This window comes from Neofelis nebulosa, chromosome X (genome assembly GCF_028018385.1).
Source record: "Neofelis nebulosa isolate mNeoNeb1 chromosome X, mNeoNeb1.pri, whole genome shotgun sequence".
Lineage (NCBI taxonomy): Eukaryota > Metazoa > Chordata > Mammalia > Carnivora > Felidae > Neofelis > Neofelis nebulosa.
The window spans coordinates 107617484-107630505 of record NC_080800.1 but is presented as its reverse complement, the minus strand read 5'-3'; the positions used below and the strand labels follow the sequence as shown (position 1 = coordinate 107630505).

The following is a 13022-nucleotide window of genomic DNA, read 5'->3' as shown; positions in this document are numbered from 1 at the left end:
CATTTTTCTGTGTGTCGCTGTCCAGCTTTCCCAGCACCATTTTCTGAAGAGACTTTTTTCCCATTGGATACTCTTTTCTGTTTTGTTGAAGATTAGTTGGCCATACAATTGTGGGTCTGTTTCTGGGTTCTTTATTCTGTTCCATTGATCTGTGTGTCTGTTTTTGTGCCAGTACCATACTGTCTTGATGACTACAGCTTTATAATACAGCTTGAAGTCTGGAATTGTGATGCCTCTAGCTTTGGTTTTCTTTGTCAACATTACTTTGGCTATTCCCGGTCTTTTCTGGTTCCATACAAATTTTAGGATTGTTTGTTCTAGCTTTGTGAAGAATGCTGGTGTTATTTTGATAGGGATTGCATTAAATCTGTAGATTGCTTTGGGTAGTATAGACATTTTAACAACATTTGTTCTAATCCATGAGCATGGTATATTTTTCCATTTCTTTGTGTCTTCTTCAATTTCTTTCATAAGCTTTCTGTAGTTTTCAACATACAAATCTTTTACATCTTTGCTTAGGTTTATTCCTAGGTATCTTATGGGTTTTCATGCAATTGTAAATGGAATAGATTCCTTGATTTCTCTTTCAGCTGCTTCATTATTGGTGTATAGAAATGCAACCAATTTCTGTACATTGATTTTATATCCTGCGACTGAATTCACATATCACTTCTAGAAGTATTTTGGTGGAGTCTTTCAGGTTTTCCATGTAGAACATCATGTCATCTGTGAAAAGTGAAAGTTTGAAAGTTTGAAAGTTTGACTTCTTCTTTGCCAATTTGTATGCCTTTTATTTCTTTTTATTGTCTGATTGCTGAGGCTAGGACGTCCAGTACTATGTGGAACAACAGTGGTGATAGTGAACATTCATGTCGTGTTCCTGACCTTAGGGGAAAAGCTCTCAGTTTTTCCCCATTGAGGATGATATTAGCTATGGGTCTTTCATATATGGCTTTTATAATGTTAAGGTATGTTACTTCTATCCCTACGTTCTTGAGGGTATTTATCAAGAAAGGATGCTGTATTTTTTTCAAATGCTTTTTCTGCATTTATGAAAAGGATCATATGGTTCTTATCCTTTCTTCTATTAATGTGGTTTATCACATTGATTGATTTGCAAATATTGGACCAGCCCTGCAGCCCAGGAATAAAGCCCACTTGATCATGATGAATAATCCTTTTAATGTACTATTGAATTTGCTAGTATCTTGTTAAGAATTTTTGCATCCAGGTTCATTAGGGATATTGGCCTGTAATTCTCCTTTTAGGTGGGGTCTTTGTCTGGTTTTAGAATCAAGGTAATGTGGCCTCATAGGATGAGTTTGGAAGCTTTCCTTACATTTCTGTTTTTTGGAACAGTTTTGAGAAGAATAGGTATTAACTCTTCTTTGTCTGGTAGAATTCCCCTTGTTTGTTGGGAGGAAATACAAGGCCTCTTATTTGTTGGGAGATTTTTGATAACTGATTTGATTTCTATGCCAGTTATGGGCCTGTTCAAATTTTCTATTTCTTCCTGTTTCAGTTTTGGTAGTGTGTGAGTTTCTAGGAATTTGTCCATTTCTTCAAGATAGCCCAATATGTTGGCATATAATTTGTCATAGTATTCTCTTATTATTGTTTTTATTTCTGTGTATTTGCTTGTGATCTCTCCTCTTTAATTCATGATTTATCTATTTGGGTTCTCTCTCTTTCCTTTTTGATAAGTCTGGCTAGGGGTTTATCAATTTTGTTTATTCTTTCAAAAAACCAGCTTTTAGTTTCATTGATCTGTTCTACTGGGGGTTTTTTCCTATGTCTTTTTTTTTTTTCAAAAACTTTTTCAATGTTTTTTTATTTTTGAGAGAGAGAGTGAGAGACAGAGCATGAGTGGGGGAGGGGCAGAGAGAGAGGGAGACACAGAATATAAAGTAGGCTCCAGGCTCTGAGCTGTCAGCACAAAGCCCAATGCAGGGCTTGGGCTCATGAACCAAGATCATGACCTGAGCCAAAGTCAGACACTCAACTGACTGAGCCATGCATGTACCCCGCCTATGTCGTTTATTTCTACTCTAATCTTTATTATCTCCCTTCTTCTGCTGGCTTTAGGCTTTATTTTCTGCTCCATTTGTAGCTCCTTTAGATGTAAGGTTAGGTTGTGTATTTGGGACCTTTTTTGCTTCTTGAGATAGGCCTGAATTGCAATGTACTTTCCTCTTAGGACGACTGCCTTTGCTCTATCCAAAGGGTTCGGACTGTTGTGTTTTCATTTTCATTTCATTACATGTATTTTTTATTTCTTCTTTAATTTACTGGTTAACCCATTCATTCTTAATTTTTTTATGTTTATTTATTTTTGAGAGAGATAGAAACAGAGTGTGAATGGGTTAGGTGCAGAGAGAGGGGGACACAGAATCTGAAGCAGGATTCAGGTTCTGACTGTCAGCACAGAGCCCAATGCAGGGCTAGAACTCACGAACTGCAAGATTATAACCTGAGCTGAAGTCAGACGCCCACCTGACTGAGCCACCCAGATGCCCCACCCATTCATTCTTTAGTAGGATGTTTTTTAGCCTCCATGTATTTTGAGGGCTTTCCAATTTTTTTCTTGTGGTTGATTTGAAGTTTCATAGCATTATGATCTCAAAATATGCATGGTATGAACTTCCTCTTTTTGTATCTGTTGAGGGCTGATTTGTGACCCAGTATGTGATCTATTCTGGAGAATGTCCCATGTGCACTTGAGAAGAATGTGTATTCTGCTGCTTTAGGATGAAATGTTCTGGATATATCTGTTAAGGCCATCTGTCCCAGCCACTTGGCTATTTTTTTTAACCAGGAAGCCATTTATGCTCAGCAATAAATGCTGAAAATCAAAGTTCCAAGTGATTTTGAATCAAAGGGAATCTTATTCAAAGAATAGATCGCAGCCACAGAGAATAAACCAACTTGAAATTAGATATTCCAAATAGATGTTTTGCTGTGTTCATTCTATACACCATTGCTGGATTCTAGCTATGCATTCTTTGATACAAGGAATTAAAGGTAGCACCTGTCCCTAAAAGAAATTCATATATGATTTCCCTTGTGTCCTGCTTACCTCCTTTCCAGGTAACTTCAGAAGAACTGAACAATATAATTCATAATATAATGACCTGGGTTGTGGCTGCAGTGACCAGTATATTATACCCAGCCATCACAAAATATGAAAAAAGGTTGCAAAATACTACATACCCATCGTCTGATGACTCTACCCTCTCTTCAAATAGTGTGAGTTGCTGTAGCACATGCAGTGAAATGCTTCTATATGAACTAAGTAAGGCATTTCAGGCAGAGGTCTGTACAGACACAGCTGACAGGTCACTACAGCAACCAGCAGCACCTGTAAGACCATCTTCTGCCCACAAAGAAAGAACAGTTATGGGAAAAACTCATCACAGGAAAAGACAACATAAAACCTCTGGACCACTGAGACCATTGAGACCTCTGGATAATGAGACCACTGAATCCCCCAAGATTAAGACCTGCAAATATGATAGTCACCTTTCTGCACTGATTGAAACAGGCACAAAGGAATCTAAAGATGGCTCAGAACACCCACTGTCTACTGATGAAAAAGCAAAAGTTGTAAAGGAGATGCAGGAGTTAAAGAATGTTTTTGATAACTTTAAATATCATCTAAAAGAGGAAACTGAGCTGATTTTAGAAAATACATTTCATGAAATGGTGTCTGAATTAACCCAAACCATCCCCATTCTTTCTTCTGTTACAGCCAAAGCTCTGGTTGACCAAACTGACACTGACAAAGGAGACTTACTCTCCAATGCCAATATCTCCTCAGCAGCTGCTGAAATTATGGAAAGCGTGCTTGAGAAGTTACAGTCTGCAGTTGAGAAAAAATGTATTGAAGTATTTGCATAAGAAAATTTGTCAGTTCACTTTAAATCAGACTTACCATCCAGTGGAGAACATTGCATTTCTCCAGAAGAAAAAACTCCAAAAGCTTCACTGCCTTATACTGTGGAGAACATGAGTGATATTGCAGAGGATATGGTTCATGTGATTTTAGAAAAGCTGAGGGCTCTTGCATCTTCTAAGCAAAATGAACTTGCTCATCTTGAAATCACAACTGAATTGGCTTATCAACAACACAGGGAAGATCCAATATATGTGTCCCTTCAAAGAGCCAGTAAAAGGAAATCCAGTGCTGAACCTGATGCAGCCAATTTGATTGGCCAAGAAGAAATACAAAATATAGTGTCAAATATTTTTTCCCAGTCCTCTCTGGTTGGTTATATACAGGAAGCAGTCAGTACTATATTAAATTATATACGAATTGGACTTAATAATGAAAGGCTCATTGCAACTAAAGAAACAATGATCATCCTTCAGCTACTTGATGATATCTTGGCTCAGCTACATCAGAAACCACCAAAAACAGTTGTCCAAAAGAGAAGACACCCCAACCTAAGTAGTCCTTCTGGTACTGAAGAAGAGCACAGACTCACCAGCACTAGAGTAACTAATGATCCTAGATATGGATGCCTGTTTCCACCTATTAATGTTCTTGGCATGGTTCTTTATTCTGAAGATGAAGATAAAGAAATAGATAAGATTGTGGAAAATGTGCTGATTTCATCTATCAAAGGTGAAAAAGCAAAATTACAAGAACAGCTTCCTGATCACTGGTTAACAAGGGAAAATCCTGATTTAAAGTACAAAAGAAATATGAAATTACCTACAAAGTCTGCTTCTCAAGGCAAAGTAGCATTTCCCGACTGGGGATTAAAGACCGACCTTCCAGTTTTTGATAATAGGGACGTTTTTAATGATAATCCATGTTTGAATAATGACCTTTTGCTTCTCGGCCAACATGTAAAGCATCAAACACAAAAAGCCTCAGAAAATATAATTACAAGTATTTTAGCAGAGATGCTCAAAGACATATCTTCTGGGCCCTCTGGTCACCTAGATTATAAAAATGATAAGGAAGCTTCAGTTCTTACCTCAGGAAGCCCACAAGATCGGTCCTTTCAAGACTGGATGAACCAGATGTTCTCTGTGTCAGAAATCCAAAGAGTATCTCAAGAAATTGTAGATGCTGTATTAAAAATACTTTACATAGCTTGTAGTCACATTATCAGTCATTACTCATCAGTACATGAAAATTCTCTAGATAATGCTGACATACCAAATAAAGAGCCATTAGAAATATGGTTTGAGAGTAAAAGGAAGATGAAATTTTTATCTTTACTTGGCATAGACCCTACAAGAGATCCCTGGTTAGAACCTGAAGAAAGTGAATCAACACCTGAACCTATAGTTCACATTAGTGATAAGATCATCTATACAATTTTTAAGAAGCTAAAATCATTTATGTGTCCAAAATTGCAAAACTGCTTTAAACTAGAAAGCCATGCTGATCTTTCAAAGCCTGCACCTGACAGGAAACCATTTCAATCTCACCTTGGTACTTACACAACTAAAGTGGTAAAAATTGTTTTGGATGTAATACAGAAAGAACTGAAATATAATAAGAAAAATCTAAATCTTGGGAAGAGTGGCTCTCCCAAGGACTTTATAGATACAGGAGTTTTTGCTGACTATGAAAAGAAATTAGACTCTGTTGTCACAAGGCTAAATACTGACATTATGATAAATTCATTAGCAACTTGTATTTGTGAGTTGTTAAGTGGAAATACAGGTAAAAGCAATGTTATGCTCCCTTCAGATAAGCTAAGGTCTAAAATCTCACATGAAACTGCTGGCATTGATCAACAATGTCATTGTCCTTGTATGCAAGAAGAAGTTGACAAATGTACCAGATTGCAAGTGTTAGATAGAATCGGGGATACCTTATATGACATGTTACATGAGCTCATAGGAGACCATCCATGTTCTCCCCCATCTGATGAACAAAATAGAGACTGGATCAATGAGAATTTGAGGACAACCACTGCACTGCAGTCTAATATTCAGCTCATTTCTCATACAATTCTAGAAGATATCATTAGAAAATTATGTAGTGTTGAAATGGATCACAGTTTCACAAATTCAGAATTTAAAGCTATCTCAGAGCATATTGATACTGACAGCCTATCATTTTCTTTGCTTATTGAGGAAATGAGCAGATGCTTTGACATAATCACCAGCACGGTGTCCAGTATGATCCAGCCAGGTAGCAAAGAGGTGACTAACAACAAGGAAAATACAACTGCCCACAAAACACAGACCACAAAAGTAAAGCATCAAGATAAACTGGAAGTCATGGCTTCAGAGATCTTTGAAATGGTTTTTGCTAAATTGAAAGGGTTTGCCAACAGAAATTTAGAAATTCTGGGCACTACAATCAGTGGAAATAAAAAGAGCAACAAGAGGTACCGGGAAAGTGAAAGTATCAACATTTGTACAAACACACATGAAAGACAATTGCAGTCTGCTTTATATGTGCATGCAAAGAAAGTATCAAGTACTATTTTGAAGGCTATGCAAACGGAATTAAATGTGAGCTTGCCAAATTTTGAAACAGGTATGACCAAGCCACTACAGGAGAAAGAAATGCTTAAGAATCTAGTCAATTTAATTTTAGATGCAGGGCATGCACATAAGTTTAATGAAACTGAACCAGAAGAGCAAGGCATTGAAAATTACAGATACAGGCCAACCTATGGAAATTTTCTTCCTGGAGGAGCTGACCCAGAATCTTATCTAGAAGATCTTGCAGATATAGAGAAAGAAAGTGCTGGAGAGGAAAGACCGTCAGAAGAAACTAAATCAGAATCTCTTAAGCAATGGTACCTAGAAAGAACATTTAAAAAAATTGAAGTAGAACTCAAAGAGCCAGGAAAGTCCCCAGTTGTGCCCATTATAAGAAATATTTTGAATGAAATTTTTCAGAATCACTTAATTGATCAATTAAATGTGCTTACTCTCTCCCAGTCTCATTTATGGGACATTCCTCATGCTGGCAGTAAGCCATTTGCTCAAAAATCAATTCAGTCTGTGGATAAAAGAATGGATCTTTTAGTGTCTGAAGCAGATGTAACTGTTGTTGTAGCTAATATTGTTAGAACCATACTTAAAAAACTTTATTCTGCAGCCATGACAGATAGAAATGCAAATGAAAATAGACATAACACTATCACCTGCTTGGCAAATATCTCTTTTCCTGAACATTACAGTGGGGAAAAGGCCTCTGCTCATTCTACCACACTGGACAGAAATCCAGGTACATTTCAGTCCACACTCAGTAGTGGTAAAATAACCAAAATGAATGTAGTTGAAGATATTATACAGTCAGTATTAACAAATCTAGAAATGTTTGCTACTTACAAAGTAAAAGCTCTCTTTTGTCCTCATATCAATCTCACAGTTCCAATAGCTTTGCCTCTACAGCACGATGAGACTGCTTTAAGCCAACCATGGCTATCCACCAAAGATTCATATTCTGATGATCAATGTTCCTGTTGCTCAGTGGATCATAACAAGTCTGGAGAGACCACCTCAATATGTCACCCGACTGCCTGTAAATTAAGTAGATATGCAACAGAAGTGGCTAGACTAATTTTACAAGGAATCAAACAGAAGTTAGATAAAGAAATGGAAAATCCATTCTTAGCTCATAATATTGCGGTTTCTGACAGGAACCCAAGTCAGACTGTCAACACAGTGTTAAGTATTATGTCTACTAAAGGTAAATATGAAAAAAATACATTTGACAGAGCGATTGATCTAAGTTGGCCAGAAGATATTGTTGAAAGGCTGTTCAATAAAAGCGATTATCGAAAAAAACTTCAACTTCAAATACTAGATACCATTGAGGGTATCTTAAGTGACATTTGCGAGAAAACACTAGATGAGAATAATGTCCTACTTGCTGAATCCACTCTTAATAAATGTAATACAAGTGGGAAACATTTAGAAGCAAACTCTGAAACAAACGCCAAGTGTGCAAATAAGGCTGTTCCAATGCTTTTAGTTCCTAAGTCTTGTGTCGCTATGATTTCCAGTGATATGGTGAATATTGTTCTTCAAAGTCTCACTTCTGCTATCATGCTTGGTGTAAATGCAAAGGATTCTATTTCTCCAAAATTGCCCCTGATGTTTTCTGGTGTATGTCCCAAATCAGAGCATCAACAATCTCCTGTTATGGACCCAGTGAATGAAGGGAAAAGGGAGATACATCCATTTGCAAGAAAGGGAAGATATGTACAGCTGAAATCAGTCTACTCTGATGATAATCAGACAACTGTACTTAAGAAACAAGATGCCAAGAAATATGCTTCTGACCCATGTGAAGAAAATGCTCACTTCATTACTAAAACCATTTCGAATAGATTAAAATCTTTTGCCACAGAAAGAATAGATTTTCTACTTACTCTTGATAGTCAGACTAGAGAAAAACCATATGTTTTCCCAGAACTTACAAATTATAAACAAAACGACAGTCTATTTCTTGAAGCAAACCAAATGCCATCAGATGTGAGTATCCCAAAAATCTCAACAGCCAGAACCATTCTTGGTCAAGATGTCACAGATTACACATTTGCTAAATATAGGGAAAAACATAGACCTTCAATTCATATATCACAAGGTAGTCTTAGGGAATATGCTGACATAATTGCAAGTACCATTTTGATGCTTATAAAAAATGACATAGATTTAGAAATCCAAAAGATGTATTCATATCCAAACAATACCTCATTCCAAGAAAACATAATTGTGAGTGAAACTGTCAACATCTTCAATAGTTTACATGATAAAATATCTTTAAAGGCAAATAGGCTTTACTCACAGCAGAACCCTAATCTATTTACACAACTAGCTGTACAAAATGAAATATTGCCTGGTCAAAGAAAGATGGAAGACAACACTGAACTATCTCTTTTTTCAAAATACCCACATCAAAACCAAACTCTATCAGAAGCAGAAAACCTGAGAAGGGTTTTGGAAGAGATATTTAAAAATGGAGAATCTAGACAGGAAAAAACTGCTTTGTTAAATGCAATTAATGAAATTTTAAAGAAGGTATATCAGAGGGTAATGGAAGACATAGGCCATTGCCCTCCATGTAATGAACTCCCCCACTTTACATCTGATTCTAAAATTAAAACATCAATAGCAGCACACAAAAAACCCTTGCAGTCATATATAAGCAGTGTTGCAAATGACATAGTAGAAAGTGTTTTTGGAAAAATGTTCTCAATAGTTATGACATCCTTATATGAAAACAATAAGGTCAGGGGAGAACTGGAAGCATCTGGCAGTGATGAATTACTGGTGAATCCATCATACTTTCAAGACTTGAAACAAGCAGAAAGAAGTGTTCCCCCCGAACATGTGATACTGCAAGTTTGCCCTTCTACAGGCATTAGAAGCATGACTTCTTTGGAAAACACCTTACTGCAAACTTCTCCATTGCAAGTGGGTGAAGAATTGGCCCAAAATGTTCTCAAAAAGATCACAAATTTTGTTTTACAAAACCTAGAAGAGAATTTGTCCCCTAAAGATCAATCTGATGAAATGCAATCTCTGAGGCCATGCAGTTCTAAAGCTAGTTCCAAAGGCAGCCCTAATGCGAGTTTTAAAACACACTTTAAAGCAAAATCAAAAGTTCTCTCTTTGCCTAAATTTGGAACAAAACCACACCTAGAACCTAGTGGTGCTAAAGCCAAAAACAAGACCAAGTTAAGTCCTAGAGAGAAGACTTTAAGAGGCAGTCAGTCCAATACTGGCATTGGTCTGCCATACCTGCTATCAACAGGGGATGCTAAAAACTCCTTAGTGAGAAAAAAACTCCCCACTGCGGAACTAAAAATGTATGCCAAGGATATAGTAAGCAATATTCTGGAAACAATTGTAAGTGAATTTCAAAAGATGAGGCAAAATAGGCTAATGGTAAATACAAACACTTTAACTTCTGATCAAATCTTGACAGCAAGCAAAATAGTTAATGCAGTTTTGCAAGGATTATATGCTACAAAGAACAACAAGTTGGCCAGCCAAACAAAAGGCTCATACTCGCATGATCTCAAACTTTCACAGACAAATTTTAGGGCAATCTCTCTTGCAAATCCAGAAGCCCATTTGTCTTTGGAGAATGTTTCTTCGCAGCTAGAGAAAGTCTTTTCTAAAGAAGATATTTTTAAACAAATGCTTGATAAATGGCAAACAGAATCAAATGACATAGAAAATGAAAAATATAAGCTATTGATGATAGCTGAGACTGTTTTGAATGAAATTTCAATGAAAACAAAAGAATTAGAACAATCTGTTTCACTTTTAAATTTGTCACTTCTTGATGCTTGTGAAAGCAGGTACAACTTTAAAAAAGTTGCCTTTAGAACTGCGGGTTCCCAAGTACAAATTAACATATTTGGTCAGGAAATTGTTAAAAAGCTATTTGAAAAATTAGAGGTGTACTTCATGACTCAGATGTTCATAACAGATGGTGAAGAGATGCTAGAAAGCAAGAAAGAAACTACTACTAGAAATCAAGGTGGCTCCTTAACAACAAACATCCTCAACAGTGTACCAACATATAACACAAAGTTGAAAGACAAAATATTTGGGGGTTCTAGCCACCAAATTGCTCAAGATATCATGGAAGGGGTTCTGAACACCTTAGAATCATTTGCAGACCTACAGTTTAAACATATCTCTACATATGCTTTTTCTGAAATTGTGAAAATACCTATTGAAAACTTTGTTGCTGTCCAACAGAAGCCATTAATGAAAACGATATTGCCCAAGTTACAACAACTGAATATGTTTCCTGATGAATCTAAATCAAGTAGTATGATCTCCCAGGAGAACATGAAGACGACCCTTCGACAGCTTCACTCATTCCATTCAGAACTGCTTACTTATACTGCTAATACTGTCAATAACATGCTTGGTGTAATTAAGAACAAGCTAGACAAAGAAAAATGCCAAATGGAACCATCTTCAAGTCAGATCATCAGCACACTGATGGACCTGTGTACTCATTTCTATGAATCTATGATAAAAAGCCATCCAAAGGAAAATCTGCTCCAATTAGCTGAAAATGCCAACACTGCCAATTGGCACAAGTTTGTAACTGGGATGGGAATGTTCACTTCAAAGTCAAAGGGAGTTAGCTGTGGGGATGATCTTCCACAAATCCCTGGCTTGTATTTTTATTCAGAGGAAGATAGAAAAGTAAAGGATAAGATTTCCTCAAATCTATCTTCATATGTCAGATACTCTGCAGGTGATACACCTAAATCCAGAAAGCCATTGGAAGGGCTTGAGTCAGAACTTAAACCATTATATTCTAGAAGTGAAGGCCAAGGCCTCAGCCATTTTGATCAAGCCACGAAAGGAAACAGCTCTCTCCCAGAAGGCAGCATCTTACAAAAACCATCTCAGAAATCTGGTGACTCTGTGCAAGCAGCACCAGAGCACTCCACATCCTTCATAGAAATGGAAGAAGGTGAAAATCAAAGAGTTCATCACTGTGAGTTCCCAAAACCAGTTGTTAAGCTAAACCAAAAACAGACAACCATTTCTCCACCCAAAATATGTGTAGCTGAAGAAAATATTGTCAATACGATGCTGTTGAGTTATGGCCTCTCAAGTCAAACCCCACAAACTAATGAAAGTATAGAAACAATGAAGCCATTTTTTGTATCAAAGGAAAGGCCTTTGTCTCTAATGTCTGAAGAACAAAAGGATAATAAAAGCTTGCTTAAAATATGGGAAAAAAGAATCAGCTCTAAAACCAAAGAAGAAAACAGAAGCCTTATAGCAAGTGTAGACAATTTTACTTTACTGGAAAAATGGAAAGATAAGTACCAAATATTAGAAAAAATAGCACCTCTTGAAGAGGCTGAAGTCATTGCTTTTGCAGATCAAGAACTGGGACCACAGGAAATCCATTTAGTAGCAAGATATGTTACTACAGCTGTGGTCACACATTTCAAGAACTTTGAAGCCAGAGGTGAGTGAGGAATGACTTATAAAGAATTGGCATCATTTTAGAAAAAAAAAATCCATGAGTTTTGTTTCACCTCTCACATCCAAGAAGCTGCATCCATTGCTTCTCTGAAAGTAATCTTGGATTTGGGGTGGCTGATTGTGTGTTTTTCAACTGGTCAGTATGCTAAAAGGAAAAAAAATGTTGATACATTTACATAAGTTTTATTTGGAGGAGTGTTGTGCAGTTTTCACTATCAACAGATGAAACTAAATGGGCATAATTTAAAGTGATATATTTTGTTCGGCATGAGGTATCACTAGGACACGATGAAACCAGTTGTCTTTCTTGGGATATACAGTTGCTCTAAAGGCAAATTCCCAAACATAAGTTCAAAGAGGATTTTTCTTTTTATGTGTTTTTTTAAAAGAATGATTTCTTAAATTATAGTCAGACTTTCCATACATAGACTGTAATGATCCAACTTATTTTTGATATATACAGTTAGTCTTTGCAATTATTGATGATAGAGTTTACAAGAACAGTGGCATCAAACTTGTTCTGTTCATGTGCCACTATTCTGACTTAAGCTCTTTTTTAAGTACAATACTCTAAACCCATGCTTACAAATAGGATATATGCACTCCCTTTTTATGAATGCTTACATGCATATTTTTGGGTTGAACCGTATAAAATAGCCATTTTTGTGTGTCAAAAACTGTCAAATATCAGCAGTTTCATTCAGTTCAATTTACTGTATACTATAGAGTCACAAACTGGATAATTAGCTAAACAGCTGAAAATGTTTTCAAGAATAATATGAGGTCTCTAGTTATCACTGGAATCACTCTAGGGCATTGCACCTAAAGTTGAAAATCATTTCTCTGCCCCAAGATTTCCAAAAGCTAGAAATATGTTTATACAAGAAAGAAACAAACACTTACAGATCTGAATTCTGTTTGGCCATTTTCTTAACGTCCTGGTGGAAGTAAAGTCCCACATGTGGGAAATAGAGATTTGAATAAAACTCAGTTCCTTCCTTGACTAGGTTTTTCTATTTCTTGACTGAGGTACCCCCAAGGTAAAATTCGTGTATAAAATATTGTTA

At 36.5% G+C, this 13022-nt stretch overlaps 2 protein-coding genes across 2 annotated transcripts in view; both read left to right on the top strand.

Annotated features, from left to right (window-relative positions):
* The window catches only part of LOC131501960 (fibrous sheath-interacting protein 2-like), a 34828-nt gene extending 30931 nt beyond the window's left edge, over positions 1–3897 (top strand). The window contains exon 10 of the mRNA XM_058712520.1: positions 3088–3897. Within this exon, the coding sequence (XP_058568503.1) occupies positions 3088–3897 (810 nt within the window). The remainder of the gene's footprint in view (positions 1–3087) is intronic.
* Positions 3898–4005: 108 nt separating this feature from the next.
* The window catches only part of LOC131501958 (fibrous sheath-interacting protein 2-like), a 35131-nt gene continuing 26114 nt past the window's right edge, over positions 4006–13022 (top strand). The window contains exon 1 of the mRNA XM_058712507.1: positions 4006–11938. Coding sequence (XP_058568490.1) covers positions 4006–11938 — 7933 coding nt within the window. The remainder of the gene's footprint in view (positions 11939–13022) is intronic.